General features: G+C 36.8%; 1 protein-coding gene across 2 annotated transcripts in view; it reads left to right on the forward strand.

Annotated features, from left to right (window-relative positions):
• The window catches only part of SBF2 (SET binding factor 2), a 483,232-nt gene that overhangs the window by 342,528 nt on the left and 118,329 nt on the right, over positions 1-22,375 (forward strand). For both annotated transcript variants that reach the window (XM_029956586.1, XM_029956585.1), the window contains exon 17: positions 8,611-8,679. In XM_029956586.1, the coding sequence (XP_029812446.1) occupies positions 8,611-8,679 (69 nt within the window). The remainder of the gene's footprint in view (positions 1-8,610; positions 8,680-22,375) is intronic.

Raw genomic sequence — 22,375 nt, forward strand, 5'->3', positions numbered from 1 at the left:
GGGATGCAAAACTTGAGAGACTATTGAATGCTGAAAATGAACTGAGAGTTGAAGGGAAACGGGGAGGGGGGAAAAGAGGTGGTGGTGATGGAGGAGGGCACTTATGGGGAAGAGCACTGGGTGTTGTATGGAAAACAATTTGACAATAAAATATTATGGGGGAAAAAAGGCACAAATCCTAGAGTGAGACTACCTGGGTTTGAATTCTGGCTCTGCCATTCATAGCCTTGTAACCTCTGAGAGGCTCAGTTCCTTCATCAACAAAATGGATATGATTATAGTATCTGCTGTCCAGAGATGCAAAAATTCAGTGAAATAATTTATATAAATTCAAAGTTAAAGCATGTCGGTACTTTGTAAACACTCAATAAATGTTAGCTGTTATTACTACATGCCAGGTGCAGTGTTCTAGTTTCCAGGCATACAAAATTAAAGCAGACTTAGGCCATTCACTCAAAAACTTATAACAAAGATTGATATTATTTGTCAAGCCTAGCAGTCATGTTCCATCCCAGTGGGAGTCATGGTACATATTAAATAACCATAGTGGTTTAAAATCATGATAGATTCTCTGTTGTTATATAAATTAACTTAGCATTAAAATACAACCTGAGGCTAAAACTATAGTAGGAGCCCTTTTGCTTATTTTGTGCTTAGCTCTGTACTTGGACAGGGTAGGAACTACAGGGGCATGCATATGGAAGTGCCAAGTGGCAAGAGTGTAAATGACAAAGCAAGGCATGGATGGTAATCCTAGGGATATTGCATGCTGTAGGAATTACTGTGTTTTGGATTAGGTAGTGAATAAAGCAGAGCTGCAGCTTATAATAGGAGGGCCATTTGGTTCATTGGGTTTGGAAATGGGTCCACACCATGGAGGGCTCACAAGCCTTGCTCAAGAATTTGGTCATTATCCTGTAATGGTCAGAGATTTTTTTTTCAATGTTTTTTATTTATTTTTGAGAGACAGAGACAGCATGAACAGGGGAGGGTCAGAAAGAGAGGGAGACACAGAATCTCAAGTAGGCTCCGGGCTCTGAGCTAGCAGGCAGCACAGAGCCTGACGTGGGGCTCGAACCCACGAACTGCGAGATCATGACCTGAGCCGAAGCCGGAAGCCGGACACTTAACCGACTGAGCCACCCAGGCTCCCCCAGAGATTTTTGAACAGGAGGGTAATATGATATAAAAGGGTATTTTTGGCTATGGTAGTTTAATTTTTGTCCCAATGTGTTCTCAATGTTTTGGACAATTCAAAAAAACATTTGAGTTATATCTAATCTCAACTCTAAAGAAAAGTCAATTCTATAAGACATTATGCCTCTCAATCTCATTTATTTCTTTAATATTTAAATATTTTATTTTTGAGAGATTCCAAAGTTTTGTGAAATAGGACTGCTGGGCCATGAAAGTTCAAAGGTATGCAGATTAAAAGTATGAAATAATTGAGGGTAATGGGAAATTAAAATTGCAGGGCTCACTCTTCAATTGTAGCAGGAAAATTAAAGGTAAACTACATAGCAAACTTCAGAATAAAAATGTATAAGTATTCAAGTCCTTGCAAGTTTATAAATTGCCTGTTATGTCTGCAGCTACATTGCTATTATGTGGCCAAAGCACATGGGACTCCAGGATGTGTGTTTATGGACTGATTGCCCAACAGATAACTGCACTATTCCGGAATGCTATTGCTAGCTATGTCAATAGTTTTAGACTTATTGTTTTAAAATTTTTCCATTTTTCAACCTAATTAACTTAGAATGTCTCTAACGTGATTTGCAAAGAATTTTATATTTATATTTTGCAATCAGCATTTGACTGGCGCTCAGGTTTGAGACATGCACTACAATGTGTAAACATTTTGTATGATAATAAAGAGCTCCTAAATGTTTTATGATTGCCTGTTCCCTGCTAATTGGTCATGGATTGAAAATCCCCATTGTTTAATTTTTTTTAATTTGTGGGAAATTTTTATAAATGAGTGTGTGGAGCTTCATATCACAGCTGTTGTCATTTAAAGTTTGGACAGCATCATTACAAATGAAGGCCTGCTGTGAAATCAAAGTCAAAAGGCATCTTGGCATCCCAACCATTTCCTTAGGAGAAGATTACAGCTCAAGTCTGTTGAATTTTATTGCTTTGGGCCCCATGACAGTCTTCAGAAACATGCAAGGCATTTCTGTTAAAGAAACTCAGATGTGCTAGGACACAGGGGATGACATTCTTGTGCATAGCAGTGTCTTAAGCAAGGTGGTGAGGAATAAGGAAGAAAAAGATGATTCACACTTTTTGTTGTGTTCTGGGATTATTTTATAAAGTCTATGGAAGTGAACGAGAACAAAGAGCGAGGGATACCGTATAGAAAAAGGTGTGATATTTTCCTACATGGCCTAACTATATAATTTTTTACAGCTTTACTGAGGTATAATTGACAAAATTGTAATATATTTAAGACGTACAACATGACAGTTTATATAGTACACGTTGTGAAAGGATTGCCGCAAGTGAGTTAAATAACATATGTATCACTTCACATATTCAAATATTTACCTTTGTGGCAGGGCAAGAATACTTAAGTTCTGTTTTCTCGGCAAATTTCATTTATACACCTATACTCACTATCAACTATACTCATCATGTTTTACGTTAGATTCTCAGACCTTATCATCTTACAATTAAAAGTTTGTACACTTTTAGTAACATTTGCTCATTTTCCCCACACTCCAGCCCCTGGCAAACAACCCATTCTACTCTGTTACTGAGTTCAACTTTTTTTTTTAAGTTCCATCTATAGGTAATATCATACAATATTTGTCTTTCTCTGTCCAGCTTATTTCACTTACCATAATACCCTCTGCTCTACATGCATTCACATTGTTGAAAATGGCAGGATTTCATTATTTTTTAAGGCTTAATAATATTCCATTGCATATGTATACCACATTTTCTTTATCTAGTCATCCATTGATGGACACTTAGGTTGTTCCATACCATGATCGTTGTGAGTAATGCAGCAGTGAACATAGGAATATAGATAATCTCTTCAAGTTAAGGAGTTCATTTCTTTCAAATCTGTATGCAGAAGTACAACTGCTGGTTGGTACTTCATATGGTACTTACATTTTTAATTTCTTGAGGACCCTCCTTACTGTTTTCCATAGTATATTCCATATTCCCACCAACAGTATATTTCACATACTCACCAGCACCCATAATACTTGTCTTTTTTTTTTTTAGCATTATTTTTTTAAATGTTCATTTATTTAGAGAAAGAGAGAGTATGTGAGGGGGGAAGGGGCAGAGAGAGAGAGGGGAAAGAGAGAATCCCAAGCAGGCTCCATGCTCAATGAGGAGCTCAACGTGGGCCTCCATCCCACAGCCATGAGGTCATGACCTGAACCTAAGTCAAGAGTTGGACACTTAACTGACTAAGGCATCCAGGTGCCTGACTTGTCTTTTTGATAATAGCCATTCAAACAGGGGTAAAGTGGTATTTCATTGTGGTTTTGCTTTGCATTTCCCTGATGATTAATGATGTTGAGTACTTTTTTATGTACCCATTGGCCATTTGTATGTCTTTAGAAAAATGTCTGTTCCGTTTCTTTACTCATTTTTAATTGGGCTATTTGAGGGACTTTTTAAAATTGTTTTTGAGGGGTTTTTGCTTGTTTGTTTGTTTTGCTATTTGGTTGTATGAGTTCCTTTTTTTCTCCTAGGAGTTTTATAGTTCCAGGTCTTATGTTCAAGCCTTTGTTCTATTTTGAGTTGATTTTTGTGTATAGTATAAGATAGGGGCCCAGTTTCATTCTTTTGCCTGTAGATATCTCGTTTTCCCAGCCCAACTGTATCTTAAAATAAAAACCTAAGTGTGCCTCCAAGGTAATGACTGCCTTCAAAATCATCTCTCAGTTGATAAGATCATGTTTTTGAAGTGAATTCTGAATGATTGGTACTCCTCCTTCTCCTCTTCCATCTTTCCCTTACTCCTCCTTCCTTATCTCTCTCTCCCCCTCCTCCTTACTCCCCTCTTTCCTCCCTTTTCTTCCTCTCTCCTTTCTAACACACACTGTTTTCTACTAGTATGACGGAGAGATGTTACTCAAACAGTTCTATTTGTCACTCTTTTTATATCTATGTTTATATCATGTTCCGGAAGTTAAAACCAAAGGTCACTTGATCTAAGTTAAGATCAATCCAACCAGTAACCTGACTCCAGCAGTCATTTCCAAAGATACATCATGCATGAATATGGTTGTCCCTCATATTTTAAGGATGTGTTCCATTCAGCCATGGATTTATCTCATGTGTTATTTGTCATCTGTTTTCCTTTTGGAATAGTTTTCTGAATTCATTGACTATGAAGTGCCTTCCATATAGTAGATAATATTTATTGAATAAATGCAAATTGTTATCCCAAGGAATATCCTGCTAACTACTCTAAACACTCATTCTGGAAATCTAAGACTTAGCCAGATAATTTGTTTCTACTGATCTTTCTGCTTTGTGACAGTCTGGAAAAGACATATATCATTCATCAGCTTTCCATAAACATTGATACTGCTTCTTATTCACTGCTATAAAAATGCCACCATAGAGCTAATGGTTTAGTAAAAAGTCAGAAAAGTAAATAGATAATTACAGTATAGTATGCTATGCTGAGTATTTCCTAACCTCAGTTATAATATATATGGAATATTTGCTATGTGCCAGGTACAATTTTAAGTGTTTTACTTGTACTACTGATTTTTAACCCAATTATATTGTGGTCTGACAACCATATCTATATATATTCATCTTCTGAAATTTACTGAAAGTTTTATGTCCAAGTATAAAGTCAGGTTTTCTAAATCCATCTGAATGGGGTTAGAGTATAAATAGATCAAGTAGTTCTTTATATATAGTGTTCTATATATATCCATTAGTTCTAACTTTTTAAAAATCTTCCATAGTGATTTTTCTATCTGCTTGACATTTTAAATACTAACAGTGGTATATTAAAATCTTTCAATGCGATTGTGAATTTATCTTTTTTTATGTGTCAGTTTTTGCTTTACATGTTTTCAGTTGAAAGCAAAGTTAATTAAGTTTAAACACATTTAAAATTGTTAAATATTTCTGATAAATTGAGCTATTTTATGTAATGCTTTTTCTTTCTTGTAATGCCTTTTTCCTTAGGATTATTTTATATGATTGTTAATATAGGTATCTCAACTTCTTTTGTTATTTGCATGGTAAATCATTTCCCATTCTTTTGTGTATTCTTGAGTTACAGATATATCCTTTTAAACAACAAATATTTGGGATCTCATTTTTTTAATCAGTGATAATCTTTGCCTTTTAGCCAGAATATTTGGTTCATTTCTGCTATTATAATTTTATTTATTTCTACCATCTTTTTTTCTTATTTTCTCATTGTTTCTCTTTGCGAGGGGTTCTTTTCCTCTTGCTTTCTTTTGGGTTATAAGTTTTCATGTTTGTTTTCCCTCTCCATGTTTTTACCTATTAGATTGAAAGTAGTAACCCATTCTATGTTCATTTGGCCATAATATTTTTTTTCAAATTTTTATTTAAATTCCAGTTAGTTCACACACAGTAATTCGTCATTGATATAAATGTATAAAACACCCAGTGTTCATCATAACAAGAACTCTCCTCATACTCATCAGTCATCTAACCCATCCCCCACCTATCTCCCTACATCAACCTTCAGTTTATTCTCTATCTTTAAGTCTCTTATGGTTTTTCTGTCTCTCTTTTTTCTTTTCTTCCCCCTCCCGTATGTTCATCTGTTTTGTTTCTTAAATTCCACAAATGAGTGAAAACATATGGTATTATGGTAACATATGGTTCATGAGTTTGAGCCCCACATCGGGCTCACTGCTGTCATCACAGAGCCTGCTTCCGATCCTCTGCCCCTCTCTCTGCCCCAGCTCATTTTCTCTCTCTCTTTCTTTCCCTCTCTCTCTCCAAATAAATAAACTTATAAAAAAATAAAAAATAATAAAGAAGAGTTAATACTTATTCTTCTCAAACTATTCCAAAAAGTAGAAGAGGAAGGAAAACTTCTACATTCATTCTATGAGACCAGCACTACCAAAACTAGGTAAAAACGTCACTAAAAAAGTGCTACAAGCCAATATCCCTGATGAATATGAATGCAGTAATTCTCTAAAGTACCAGCAAACCAAATCCAACAATACATTAAAGAAACATTCAGCATGACTAAGTGGGATTTATTCCTGGGTTGCAAGGATGAGTCAATATTTGCATATCAATCAATGTGATATTAATATTAATAAAAGAAAGGATAAGAACCATTTGATCATTTCAATAGATGAAAAAACATTTGACAAAGTACAACATCCATTCCTGATAAAAACTCTCACAAAAGTAGGTTTAGGGGAGCATACTTCAACATAATGAAGGACATATATGAAAAATCCACATTTAATATCATCCTCAAAACTGAGAGCTTTTCCTGTATGGTCAGGGACAAGACAGGGATGTCCCCTCTCACCACGTTTATTTAACAGAGTACTAGAAGTCCTAGTAGCCACAGCAATCACACAACAAAAAGAAATAAAAGGCATCCAAATTGGCAAGGAAGAAGTAAAAAACTTTCACTGTTTGCAGACAACATGATACTCTATATAAAAAACCTGAAATCCTCCACCAAGAAAAACTGCTATAACTGATATACAAATTCAGTAAAGTCCCAAGATGCAAACTCCAACATAGAAATCTGTTGGATTTCTATACACCAGTAATGAAGCAGCAGAAAAAGAAATCAAGGAATTGATTCCATTTGCAATTGTACCAAAAACAGTAAGATACCTAGGAGGAAATCTAACCAAAAAGGTAAGACCTATACTTTGAAAACTATAAAACACTGATGAAAGAAACTGAAGATGACGTGAAGAAATGGAAAAACATTTCATGTTCATGGATTGGAAGAACAAATATTGTTAAAAGGTCTATACCACCCAAAGTAATCTACGTATTTAATGCAACCCCTATCAAATACCAACAGCATTTTTCACAGAGCTAGAACAAACAATCATAAAATTTGTATGGAACCACAAAGCAATCTTAAAGAAGAGCGAAGCTGAAGGCATCAGAATTCTGGACTTCAAACTGTAGTACAAAGCTGTAGTGATCAAAACAATATGGTACTGGCACAAAAATAGACACATAGATAAATAGAACAGAATAGAAAACCCAGGAGTGGATCCACAACGGTATGGTCAATTAACATTTAACAAAGCATGAAAGAATACCCAATGGAAAAAATTCTTTTCAACAAATGGTGTTGGGAAAACTGAACAATAACATGCAAAAGAATGAAATTGGACCACTTTCTCACACCATATACAAAAATATATTCAAAACAGATGAAAGACCTAAACATGAGACTTGAAACCAAAAAATCCTAGAGGAAAAGATAGGCAGTAACCTCAATACCCAGAAAATGCATAATCCAGCTAAAAAATGGTCAGGAGACAGGAACAGACATTTCTCCAAAAGACACACAGATAACCACCAGACAAGATGCTCTGAAAAGATGCTCAATATCACGTATTATCAGGGAAATGTAAATCAAGACTACAATGAGATGTCTCCTCACATCTATCAGAGTAGCTAAAATCAAGAAACAATGAGAAACAACAGTTGCTGGCAAGAATGCTAAGAAAGAGGAACCCCTTGCATCGTTCTTGTGACTACAATCTAGTGCCTCCACTCTGGAAAACAGTATGGAGTTTCCTCAAAAAGTTAAAAATAGGACTTACACTAGGATCAAGCAATTGCACTAATAGGTATTTACCCAAAAAATATAAAAATACTAATTCAAAGGTAACATGCACTCTGATGTTTATAGCATTATCTACAATAGCCAAACTATGAAAGGATTCCCAAATGTCCAATCAACTGATGAATGGATAAAGAAAAAAGTGATATATATATACATATATATGTACATATATTCATTGGAATATTAGCCATCAAAAAGAATGAAATCTTGCCATTTGCAAGGATATGAATGGAAGTAGAGAGTATTATGCTAAGTGAAATAAGTCAGAGAAAGATACCAAATCATGTCACTTATATGTGGGATTTAAGAAATAAAACAAAGAGGGGGAAAGTGAGGGAGGCAAACCCAGAAACAGACTCTTAGAGAAACAGAAACCACAGAGAACAAACTGATGGTCACCAGAGGGGAGGTGAGTAGGGGGATGGGTGAAATAGGTGATGGGGATTAAGGAGTATACTTGTGATGAACACGGGGTATTGTATGTAAGTGATGAATCACTAAATTCTACACCCGAAACTAATATGCCGTATATTAACTAAATGGAATTTTAATAAAAACTTTAAAAATCCTTCCCAAATATTTTTTTATTTCTTTTCTAAAATATTGTGCTTCAAGGACAGGTTTTTGGTGTGTTGTTGTTTTTTTTTTCAACTTTACCTAAGTAATACTAAGTGACAGTTTGGAAGAAAAGTAAAAACCCATTCAGACAATAAACAATGTGTACTAGATTTTTGTTTCCATATATTTGTGATTTCTGGTAAATGTCCTCAAAATGCTCATTTCTCTTTGTTTTGTTTAAGGATTGTTCAAGTTTAGAAGAATATAACATTGCTGCAGCATTACTTCCTTTGACCAGTGCTTTCTACAGGGTAAGTTTCATTGATCTATACATAAGCTCCTTATGATTTATATAAATATACATAGTTTATCATAAAACTACATGAATCTTGTCCCCTTGTATGTCTAACATATCTGTAGCTATTTTTATTATAACATTTATCGTATACAGTTGACCCTTGAACAACAAAGATATGAACTACACAGGTACACTTATTTGTGGACTTTTTTTCCAGTACAGTACTGCAAATGTATTTTCTCTTCCTTATGATTTTCTTAATAGCATTTTCTCTAGTTTACTGTAAGCATACAGTATATAATATATATAACATACAAAATACTATTCCCCATATCAACATAGCCAACAGTTCAAAGACCAAGTTTATGAACTGTAGCAGTATATGGCATCCTATATTGCCTTCAGAGTGTAATGACTAATGCTTCTCTTTGTCCAAATCCTAGAGGAATTTCTCTTGTGGCCAACCCTAACCCTGGAATAGAAAGACATTTCTGAGAAATGTTGTCTTAGCTTTTACGCACTGCAAAACCATCACACTGGTTTCAGTTTTGTGAGTTTTTAATTAGCTAATAAATGCCATACTATTTCTCTGTGTTTTTATTATAACATTTATTGTGTACGGTTTTATATTTATGTTTTAGGGGTGGGCTTATGGATTTAATTCTTTGTTGTTGGCTTGGTTTGATTTGCTTTAGTTTGGGCATGGATTAAGAGCCAGTGACCACACCAGTTATATGAGCAAGAAAATTTTAACGTTATTAAAGTAGTAACAGGGGATTAACCACTAAGAAGTAAAGAGAATTCTAAACAACACAGGAATATCAGATATTTAGGCAGCAGCTACTACTTCTTGGGCTCAGGCAGAGTACCCGAGCAAACTTGAAAGAGGGCTCCTCCCCAACAAGACTTGTGATTCAGATCTTGTTGGAGAGGTGTTGATTTGGCCACTAGATCGCATAGAAATTCACTGAGGTGCCACAGACCAGAGCTGGTAAGCAGGAAACTACATTCTGGAGTTCTAGCAAGACTTTCTGGGAATCCCCTTTACTAGAGTGCCAGTGAAACTTGATAGGAAGCAAAGCCTCCATCTGGAGTACCACTGAAACTCTGCAATGGTAATCGCTTCGGGGTTTCCCACACACCACTAGCAGGTGCATGTCATAGGAACTAAAGGACAAAGCACCCCAGAACCAAGAAAAGAAACTCCTTTCTTTTCCTTCAGCACCCTATACTGATAAAACTTACTATTGTGACAGATGGTAAAAAAGAAACGTTTACAAGTCCAGCTCCCAATACCACAAATCAGGGCAAAGAACTGACATTGAGGGCATGGGGAGGGTGAGGGTGGGTCATACCAATTTGTAGATGCTTTCTAAATTTTTAACATGTGGGAAATTATTTCTGGTGCATAATTCAGGAAAATTCTGTAGGTATAAATTGCATTATCCTGGACACATACTGCAAATGAGCCATGTTCATACTGTTCAACCAATATAAACTCGTAGGCCTTGTTCAGCATGCTTCAGAGAATGGACTCAGCTTAAACTTACTTTGAAAATATTTTTTAAAATATTTAGTCTTTTTTTCCAATGCAACTAAAGTTTATTGAACATCTCAGTACACAAAGTTATAATGCTAGGCAATAACACGGGCAGCCACATGAGTGAAACGTTGACATGCCAATAGGAGTTTATTAGTCTTTCACAGTTCCATCAACTGGATGGACATTTCCTTAAATAAAATACATAGCTGTGGTAAGAAAATTCAGATACTACAGAAATATATGAAGTGCAAGACAAAAGCTGCCTTTCCCACCTCTACCCCATATCCTCTGACAGTTGACTTTTTGGTTAAAAAAAGTCATGCATTATTGCCAGCAGATAAAAACTAATCAACCCATTCACAGTGTTTTCTCACCTTGCTTTTTTCACTTAGTAGCTTATCTTGGAGATCTTTCCATATACCTAATTATAATTAGGTATATAACACTAATACCTAATTATTTATGGATGACTACAGACATTTTTTTCTTCTTAATGAAAAGAGTGTGTGTGTGTGTGTGTGTGTGTGTGTGTGTGTGTGTATTTTCCATAAGCATAAGAGCAAAATATTTCATTGACTCAGATGAAATGTAATGTTTATGTTTTAGAGTTTTCCTTTGTATAAAAATATTCCGTGATGTTTCACTTGTAACATTATCTATCTTAGATCCTTGGGAATTTTTTATGCCTCAGTCACCACAAATTTAGGGTTTTTTTCCCCCTGTACAGTTCTCTCACTTTTCTCTACCTTTAGTGAGTTGTATGTAACTCGTGCTTCTTTAACTTATGAAGCCTTTCTTCAGGGTGGTACTTTAACAGGCAGGTTTAAATGTTAAGGATCACTTTAATGGTGAAAAATAATGTAATCATATATGTTTGTCTTATGTTTAGCATTTGTATGATGCTTTCATTCTCAGTTCAGCAGACAGTAGTTTTGGCAAGCCCTGTGCTTCTGTTTGTTGCAGAGTTGCAAGTGAATAGCACATAGTCCTTACCCTGCAGAAACCATATTGTCTAAAGGCCTTTCATATTCATTAATCAGCTGTGGACAGCGGAACATTTCCGTTACTGAATAACATTGGGCTACGCCTTGTTTACTTACTAGGTCCTTTTTATTCAAAAATCATGTTTGTTAAAGTAAGAACCAGAATATATACTCAAAGTTTAAAGCAGGGGTTCTTGTCTAAATGTCACTTTTTTTGGTATAAAAAGAATAAAAGAGTAAGCTGAAACCCAGTAGATCAGAAATAGAACTAAAATAGGATACCTTTGTATTACTCTTTCCCAATGATAGCAGTGAAAGGCCCTTGATCCTGAGCCACTGTGTAATGCCCTCTCCTCCATGATCCATATATCTTAGAGTTACCCTATTACAGTTCTCAATCACCCAGGTAATCTAGAGAGTGCCCTAGAATCTATCAAACTATGACAGATCCCTTCATTTTACTTCTTTGGGGTATATCAGTTGGTTACTGGTACTCAAAATTACTCCAAAAAGAACTGACGCCTTCTTCCCTGGTACTCATTGTAGTTTGTGTTTACCCTAGGAAGAAATAGAAATACCCTATTTATCTTAAATTCAAGCCCCCTGAAGTGACCGCTTCTCAAATTGCAAAGATCTCCCATATATAGATGGCACTTTGAGGATGGTTTATTGATCAAGATAGGTCTTACTTTATAAGAATATTATTCAGTGTCTCATTCTCAATAGAAGTAGATTTATGTCCTCTTTAAAATTCTCATTTCATTCAACATGTAAAAAAAATCTTCCCTAGCATCCAGCCACATGAAAGGTTCATGTTTATTAATAGGTTTGTTGAGGTATAATTTATATACCATAAAATTCACTCATTTTAAGTGTACATTTTAATAATTTTTAGTATATTTACAGATTTGCACAACTATCACACCATCTTAATTTTAGAAAATTTTCATCATTTCAAAAAAACCTCCTGCCCATTTGTAATCTTTCCTCATTCCTAGGCAACCACTAATATACCTTCTGTTCCTATAAATTTGCCTTTTTTTGGACATTTCATATAAATGTAATAATGTGTTCCTTTATGTCTGGCTTCTTTCACTGAGTATAATGTATTTGAAGTTTGCCCATGTTGTTAGAAGATTTCTTTAGGACTGTTAATTATTAATTAAGAATTCTCCATACCCAGAGTACTTAGATCACTTTCTGTATTGTTTCAAATTGTATCTAATTCAAGATGTAATGTATGATTAAGTTAATTCTCTTTTAATAAATATATCAGAAAAAATGTGAGATATAAGACATAATTTTATAGCTATTTAGTTTTTTTGTTGTTAAATTGTAACTTTTGCTTATATAGCCTAAATGAACATCCACTTAACCTATCTGATTGTATATAAATTTGAGATCTAGGTATTATTTCCTTCAAAATATAAAAGCTGAAGGCAGGGAGGTATATTCAGGGTGATGTGATAGGAAAATCTGGTGATTACTACCTGAAAAAAGTTTCTTGTGTAAACCTAGCTTACCTAATCAGTCAGAGAAGCCGTGAACATTGGAGCGCAGAGAAGCACAGAATTGCCTGAGCTGTCTCCTGAGTGATGACCTTCTGCCACCAGACTAGAAGTATTTCTTTTCCACCCCTGCCCCCCAAATGAGTAGACTAAAAATCTGTTATCTGAGTCATTCATGTCAAAACCTGATATTACATTTTTTCTAAGTTTATTTACTCTGAGAGAGAGAAAGAGAGAGAGCACACACGATGGGAGGAGAGAGGCAGAGAGAGAGAGGGAGAGAGAAACCCAAGCAGGCTCTGCATTGTCCGCACAGAGCCTGACATGGGGCTCTATCTCAGGAAATAGGACCTGAGCCTAAATAAAGAGTCAGGATGCAGTGAACCACCCAGGTGTCCAATACCTAGTATTTCTTTTTTTTTTTTTAATATAATTTATTGTCAGGTTAGGTAACATACAGTGTATACAGTGTGCTCTTGACTTCGGGAGTAGATTCCCATGATTCATCACTTACATACAACACCCAGTGCTCATCCCAACAGGTGCCCTCCTCAATGCCCATCACCCATTCCCGCCCTCCCCCAGTCAACCCTCAGTTTGTTCTTTGTATTTAAGAGTTTCTTATAGTTTGCTCCCTCTCTGTTTGAAACTGTTTTCCCCTTTCCCTTCCCCATGGTCTTCTGTTAAATTTCTCAAATTCCACATATGAGTGAAACGTATGATATCTGTCTTTCTCTGACTGACTTATTTCACTTAGCATAATACCTGATATTTCTTGTGTAAGCCCATGAATTGAATAGAACATGGTAAAGAACAGAAATCCAGAAGAAAGTGATAACAATAATAACGACAGCTAGTTCTTACTACCTAGTACAAGATGCTACATTTTGTAGCATGCAGTACCTAATCCAAATCTATGAATACTACTCCTATTTCAAGATGAAGGAATCCATACCACTTAGCTAGTAAGTAGAGAAGCCAGACTCAAACTCAGTTCTGACTCCAAAGTTCATATTCTTTAACTACAGTCAGATTCCCCAAGTGAGTACCAATTTATAGAACATAATTCTAGGAACTTTTCATCTTTTTTCTTAGAGGTACTGAATTGACATCACACCTGTCCCTTCATTTTCCCAACGAGAAATATATCCATCAAGGATACATCATTAAGCTTTGGTTTAGAGGGGGCAAAGTCAGGAAATGCTGATTAATTGTGTGCTATTGCTAATAAATAACTGTCACATGCCATTGTATATAAATCTCTAATTTCCACATGTTTCTAGTAGAAAGCATATTAAGTACTCAAAATCACACCAGAATCACTTTGGTACTTCTCTGATGATTTAGAAGTTACTTGAATAACTAATCATTAATATGAACCCTACTTGTCTTACTGTAGATATGACACCTTATAGATCATTCTAACTGATGGAATCCAGATGAACCCACAATCATGGTATTAAGATGATTGCTAGAAAAAAAGTCTTAATATAAAAAATAGATATTTCATCAGTCCTTTTTTTCCCCTCTGTTGGTAAATATTTGACAAGAGAGGTTCTTAAAAATCTACAAAATAGGAAAAGAATTTTGTTTTTCTTAAACTTCATGATCTAGATACATTGCATTTCCTACAATAGGTCTCAAAGGATTACATTTTTGGCAAAAAATGGGAGATGGGGTGACAAAGGGTCTTTTTTCATCTTTTTTTCTGTAAAATAAAATACTTAGCTTAAAAATAAATTAGAGAGAGTGAAGACAGGCATCAGACCCTGGGCTGAATCCAAATTTGGCCTGGAAAAGATATGAATGTGCTTATTACAGCAGATGCCTCCAGCACAGCAGCATTTTAGAATGGGCAGAGCGATAGTGTCTTGCTTTTATTTCCTCCCTTCATATTCTTCTTATTCTTTCAGACAACTTAGCATTCCTTCCTCCTCCCCTCTCAGCACAACCTCTTCTTGCTTCTCCCACTGTTTCTTTCCAGTTTTAGATGGTTCCTCCTTTTCTCCTAGTCCTGGAAAACCCCTGCATCTGAGAAACTATTAATTATTATAATACTTTGGAATTATTATTCTTTATTAATATTAGTTTGTCTTCACCGCTTAAACTAGTGATATAAGGCAACTGTGGAGTTTGAAGATTTGAAGAAACATGGTTACTTATAAATGTCAAGTTACATTAACCACCTGGTAGAAAATTGTATTTCACCTGCCTCCTTTGTGTAAAACCCCATACTAGGCATTGGATGAGTTGTGGTGATACATGAGACATGGTTTCTGCTATCTAATACTCAATTATGAAAATCAAGTACTTGCCATAAAAATCACTAGTAGTAAACAAATAGGACGAAACAAACTGTTCTACTGAAGAATGTGCCAACAATGAAGGTAGTCTCCCTTAACAGAATGATACTGTGACTCATCATAATTGTTTCTCCTTTTTCCCCTTCCCTCTGGGTTCAGGCCTTGATGAGTATAAGTTTTGTTCTTTCCCTCATATGGGGAGGCTTCTTGATCAGGCTTTCGAATCAACTGTCGATGGTTTCCTGGGCTTATCCCTCATTCTCTCCTCTTCTTCATTTCAGAACCCTCTTTTTGTTACTGACTCTGCTTCAACCAGTCTTAGAGCATCCTTCAACATTAGTGTACATGAAAGCCACACTAATCAAGACTCTTTTATTAATATTATAGAGAAACTTATTCATAAAGGATAATTTAGTACTAATAATTAAGCTGCAACCTCAACAACTGTTATATCTTCTTGTTGGATTGTCCCTTTTATTATGATATAATGTCCTTCTTTGTCTCTTGTTACACTCTTTATTTTAAAGTCTAGTTTGTCCAATATAAGTATTGCTACTCTGGCTTTCATTTGACATCCATTGGCATGATAAATGTTTCTCCATCCCCTCACTTTCAATCTGCAGATGTCTTTAGGTTTAAAATTAGTCTCTTATAGGCAGCATATAGATGGATATTGTTTATCCATTTTGTCACCCTTTGTCTTTTGACTGGATCATTTAGTCCATTTACATTCAAAGTAATTATTGATATATATGTATTTATTGCCATTTTATTACTTGTTTTATGATTGTTTCTGAAGATTTTCTCTGATCCTTTCTTGTCTTTCTCTTTCATGATTTGCTGAGTTTCTTTGGTGATATATTTGGATTTCTTTCTCTTCATTAAATATTTATTAGTAGTTTTTGATTTGTGGTTACCATTACATTTGTATGTAACCTTTTCCTCATAACAGTCTGTATTGAGTTGAGTCATTTAAGGTTGAACCCATTGTTTACTCCTGTCCTCCCCACATTTTGGGTATATGGAGACATATTTTACATCCTTTTATTTTGTAAGTTCTTTGAATTTTTTTATAGAAACACTCATTTTTTTTTAAATTTTTTATTTTTGAGAGACAAAGACAGTTCAAGCAGGAAGGGTCAGAGAGAGAGGGAGATACAGAATCTGAAGCAGGCTCCAGGTTCTAAGCTAGCTGTCAGCACAGAACCTGATGCGGGGCTTGAACCCACAAACCATGAGATCATGACCTGAGCTGAAGCCAAATGCTTACCTGACTGAGCCACCCAGGCGCCCCTAGAAATACTCATTTTAACTGCTTTTGTGATTCCTACTTTCATACTGCTACTTTTGGTCTTTCTCTTCCACTCACAGAATCCCTTTTAGTATTTCTTCAGGACTAGTTTAGAGTCATGAACAGCTTTAACTACAGTTTGTCTGTGAATCTCTTTATCTCTCCCTCTATTTTGAATGTTAGCCTTGCTGGATAGAGTATTCTTGGCTGCAGCTTTTTCCCACTCAGCACTTTGAATGTATCATGCCAGTCCCTTCTGGCTTGCCAGGTTTCTACTGAAAAATATGCTGATAACCTTATGGGTTTTCCCTTTTAAGTAACTGTCTTCTTTATCTTGCTGCTTTTAAGATTTTTTATTTCTCAGTATATTTTGCCAGTTTAACTGCAGTATGTCTTGGTGTGGATCTGCTTTTGTTGGGGGTTCTCTGTGCCTCCTGGATCTGGATATCTGTTTCCTTCCCCAAATTAGAGAAGTTTTAAGCCATTATTTCTTCAAGTAAATTTTCTGCCCTCTTTACTCTCTTTTTTCCTGGGACTCCTGTAGTACAAATATTATTACAACTGATGGAGTCGCTGAGTTCCCCAAGTCTATTTTTGTTTGTATAATTCTTCTTTCTGTCTTTTGTTCGGCTTCATTGCTTTCCAATACTTTGTCTTCTAGGTCACTGATTTGTTCTGCTTTTTCCTGCTGTTCATTCCATCAGTCATGTTTCTCATTTCATTTATGGAGCCCTTTTTATCTGCTGTGCTATTCCTTTTCTTTGGGCTAATGGTCTCACTCTCAAGTCCAGTGAGTATCCTTATGATCATTGATTTAAATTCCCCATCAGGCATCTTACTGATATCTGTTTTGCTTAGATCCCTGGCCTGTTCTTTCATTGGGGATAAATTCTTGTTTTCTCATTTTGTCTAAGTGTTTGCCTGCTTCTGTGTGTTAGAAAAACCAGTTATGTCTCATGCTCCGGAAAGTAATGCCTTATGAAGAAGCGGTCATGTAATGCCCAGGGCCTTGCGCTTCAAGGAATGTCTGCAGTGTGTGTTATGTGTACCCTGCTGTTGTTTACTGGTCACTCTGTCCTTCAGGCCAGCCATCTACAGAGGCTCTCCTTGCATATTGTGGGTAATGTTTGGCCTGAATGTGGCAAATTTTAACGATATGTGCTCTGGTCTGCTTGTGAAATGAAACCTGACACCAACTTCTCCAGAACTGAGTCCCATCAAAACTCCCTGGTTGGGAGACATGGTGTGAGCAGGGGTTTGTGCTGGTCTTCTGATGAAGGGGCCTGCCACACTGGGACTGAGGTAAGCATGACTGAGAAGGGTAGTCCCACAAGAATACAGACAGTCCTAACCAGGAGCTTAGTGTAAAAGTGAGTTAGGAAGCCAGTGTGCACACTGCTAGTTCTTGCAAGTGGCCCATGCTTATGCTGAGGGGCAGATATGAGAAATTTGTGCCCTCTGGCTCCTTTTTTCCCTTAGTGGTCTCTCGGTGAATGCAGCATAGGACTCACTCCATGAAGAGCAAATCATCTTCCCACTGTGTGCCCCAGGCACTGTTCAGATTACTGTTTCTGCACCATCTGCCCCCAGGTTCTTTGCCCTTCTCCTAAGAGCAGCCTGGATGCCTCCAGACTCTCCCAGAGCCCAGCCTGCTGACACTAAAGCCTTCAGGTGGTAAACCTCTCTGGTTGCAAGGACTCATGAAATTCAACCCTTCTCACCTTCCAAACCAGTGACCATAGGGAAACGTTCTCCGTGTGTGTTCCCCTGTTGCCACTCTCTCTCACCGTTCTCCATGACCACAGCTCTCTCCTGCCCCTCTATAGCAACCAGGATCCATTTCTCCCCTAAACCATGTCTCCACACTTCCTACCTTCTTTGATATGGCCTCTTCTCTACCTTTAGTTGTGGAGTTTGCTCTACCAGTCTTCACGTCAATTTTGGGGGTATTAAAGATGATTTGATAGTTATCTAGTTGTATCTGTAGGATGAGTCAAGCTTAAGGTCGTCCTATTCTGCCATCATCTTCCCCCGAGAATCAAGAGGAATTCCTGTGATTCTGACCACCTCCTTGGGTTCCATTAATCTGCTTGAGCAGCTGACAGAACTCAGAGAAACATGTTACTTACTAGATCACCAGTTTATTATGAAAGGATATAACTTAGGAATAGCCATATGAAAAAGATGCCAAAGACCACGTATGGGGAAAGGGTGTGTAGCTCCCAAGTCCTCTCCAGGTGCACCTCTCTCCCCAGATCTCCAACCAAGAAGAAGCTATCCAAACCCCCAATATTCCATGTTTTAGATATAATTGTGCTATAATTGGTCAGACTTTCTCTTACCTAAAATACAGGCTTATCTAAAACTCATATATCTGGGTTTTAAAAAACAGGGTAAATTCATGAAATAATTTGGAAATAATAATGGTGGGGTTTTTTTCTTTTTTTTAATTTAAAAAAAATTTTTAATGTTTATTTATTTTTGAGAGAGAGAGAGAAAGAGAGAGAGAGAGAGAGACTGACAGAGCATGAGCTGGGGTGGGGCACAGAGAGAGGGAGACACAGAATTCAAAGCAGGCTCCAGGCTCTGAGTTGTCAGCACAGAGCCCCAGTGCGGGGCTCAAACTCATAGACCATAAGATCATAACCTGAGCTGACCCAGGTGCCCGTCATGGATTTTCTAATACTTGATAGTTCTGATTTATATACAGAATTGACTATGAAATAGGAAATATTTATCCATAAAGATATTATCAGAGTAAAGAAGTAAGCCATATTGAAACCCATTTTAACTTCTTAAACCTTGGAAAAATACTATAATTTTAATAATATATTAACATTATATGATATATGTAATATATATATATATTTAATAATATGTTATATTATTAACATGTGCTGTGCTGTTCTTTGTAGGAAATGGTGGGATGATGGATGGTACCCAGCTCTCATAAATACCACAACGACTAAGAGCTGATTTCAGGAGAGGAATTGAGTTAGCTCTGAGCCATCTGTTGTTTTATGCTAGATTCCCTTCATGATTAGTTCAGGTTATAAAATAAAATTTTCCTTTTAGTGGAAAGCCAGCTGCTCTTAGTGAGACCAAATTTTCACCCACTTCTTTAGAATTACTTACATTGACCAGCCCAAATTGTGTGTGGCCCGCAATTCAAATAACATATATTTTATGGGAAAAAAATTAACTATACTCACTTTAAGGTAGAAATCACTTAAATTTTTGTCTGATAATATCTCATTTAAATAGCTAATGAATGGAATAGTTTCACGGAAAGAAGCAGCCCTGAGCCTCCTCCAGGAACCTAATGAACAACTTACCCATTGCCATCAGTCAGCTGCAGGCTTCCTGAAGAAACACCACCTGGAAGGAAAAAAGAACTAGCAGCTCAGTGGGTCCCACAAGTTACAGAGGAGAGATCCTACATTCTTTCCTTCTGTTTGCATAAACTGCCTATTCTTAGAGGCATGAGATTGTTAGGCCTGATATTTGGCTGGTTACCTCCCTTCCATTGCTAGTCCTGGAGTAGGGGGAGGTGGCAGTAAACACAGCATGGGTATTTAACTGAAGGCACTTAATGAATCATAGCTGTATGAGTACAGCCCCTATCCGTTTTCTTAAAGGGAGTGGGTGGCAAGAGTTCTTGTAACACTTGTATGTAGTTGGCTCTGGTCATGATACACATTTAGAGACAAACCAGTGGGAAAGATGAACCTTTTCCCCACTGCCGTTTGTAACTAGTTTTCAATAGATCACTTCAGCAGTTGATTTTTGAGTGCCTGCTCTGCATGATATGCTGCAAGGGTGGTGGTGATGAGGATGATAGGATAGTAAAAATGTGTTTATCATTTCCTGCGTGCCATGCATTGTGGCTAAGTACTTTATGCTAATTATGTCATAATCTTTATAATAACCCCATGGTCTAAGTAGTATTGTCTCAATTTCATATCTGAGGAAACTGGGTCTATATAAATTTAAAGACCTTGCATAGTCATACAACTAATAAATAGGAAAAGGTGGAACTCTAAGGACTTTCCAGTCTAGAAATATTGCCTCCTAGATATGCTGAAACACCCCTCCCCTGACACCACCACCAGCAGCAGCAATGATAGAACACCAAAAATGTAGGATAAACACAAATATCTTAGTAAGTGCATAACTAAGCACAAGAAAGTAAGAGAAATGTTACATAGTGAAAGATGAAACAGAAGCAGGAACGAGGTGCCCTGCTGCCATGGCTTAAGTGGCAGCTAACTCGAAGACATTAGCAATACCCGGAATCTAGAGCTTTCAGTACTGGGTGGGGAGACTGAGCTTTGTAAACATATTTATAATTTAAGGAAACAATTTCTAAGCCGTGGTCATATCTCCCTTGAATTATTATCCTCTTACTAAGTTCCCTGCTTTCACCTTTGCCCCTTACATTCCATTGCCAACATGGCTGACAGAGTTCCCCTTTTAAAATGTAAGTCAAATCAGGTCATTCTTCTGCTCAAAACCCTCCAGTGGCCTCTCGTCCTACTCAGAAGCACTTCCCCAAATTAACTCCGTGATTTTGTCCCTCGGTTTTCTCATGTCTTTGCCTAAATATCACTTTCAGTAAGACCTGTTCTGATAGTCCTATTTAAAATTCTACCCATCCCTCTCCCGCATTCCTACTCTTCCTTCCCTGTGTGTGTGCATCACATATGTTTATTACATTTATTTTTTTGTGTCTTGCAACTTGAATGTAGACTCCAGGAAGTCTCAGGAAAGCAGGAAGTTTCATTTGTTCACTGGTATATCTTCATCTCCTAGATTGTATCTGGTACATAATTGGCACTTGATAATGACTGAAGGAAATTAATAAAATGTGAAAACAAATATGGTGCAAAGTACAACAAAGCCCAAAGTTGTTTTTTGAAGATTAAAACTAGACTTCATACTCCATTTTGGCTAATCCAGAGTCTATCCCTTTAACCACTACACAGTACCCAGCTTTCAAAATACAGCTTTCTTCTTTACAAAATTTAGTAATTTTGTAAAAATTGTAAAGTCCTTTCTAGGAATTGGACATCAGAGTCACACTGACAGGACTTTAATGACTCTGTGACTTTGGACATGTTACTTTACTTCTGTGCCCCAGTGTATTTAATTATAAATAAGGATGATAATCTACCTTGCTGGGTTATTATGAGCATTAAATGCAGTAGCACATGTAAAGTGCTTACTGCCCACCACGTGGTAAGCCTTCAATAAAAGTTAATGACTGCTACTGATATTTTTTATTGTACCTTTTACTCTTCTTTCTCCTCTTCCCCTCCTCTTGTCAAGGTAACTCAGTTCTCCTGGGAGGTGTTATGAATGTGATAAAAGCCAATCAAAAATGCTATAGGTGGGGCACCTGGGTGGCTCAATCTGTTAAGTATCTGACAGTGTTAGTTAAGTGTCAAGTCTTGATCTCACAGGTTATTGAGTTCAAGCCCCACATCTGGCTTGGTGCTGTCAGCACAGAGCCTGCCTTGGATCCTCTGTCTCCATTTGTTCTCTGCCTCTCTCCATCTTATATGGTCTCACATATGTGCTTTCTCTCTCTCTTTCAAAAATAAGTAAGCATTTATTAAAAAGTCTTCTATGAGGCACCTGGGTGGCTCAGTCAGTTGAGCATCCAACTTCAGCTCAGGTCACTCTCTCACAGTTCATGAGCTCGAACCCTGCATCAGGCTCTGTGCTGACAGCTCAGAGCCTGGAGTCTGCTCCAGATTCTATCTTCTCTCTCTGCCACTCCCCCACATGCTCGCTTGTGTGCTCTCTCTCTCTCCCTCTCTCTCAAAAATAAATAGAACATTTTTAAAAAGTCACACTGAGTGTCTAACACAAGAATCAACACTCAAACCAACTGTACAATTCTTATTGGCTCTGTGCTGAGTTTTGATGGCAAGAACATATCAATAATGTGGGAATGGGTGAAGTTGAAGAATGAGGGACTTGGTTTATGCATTGCTCTTGAATCAAGAGAACTTTGGGACAACCCTCCAAGGGCTCCATAACAACAACCTTCTCTCTATACACACACATTCTCCACTC

The sequence above is a fragment of the Suricata suricatta genome, chromosome 11, assembly GCF_006229205.1.
Source record: "Suricata suricatta isolate VVHF042 chromosome 11, meerkat_22Aug2017_6uvM2_HiC, whole genome shotgun sequence".
Taxonomy (NCBI): Eukaryota; Metazoa; Chordata; class Mammalia; order Carnivora; family Herpestidae; genus Suricata; species Suricata suricatta.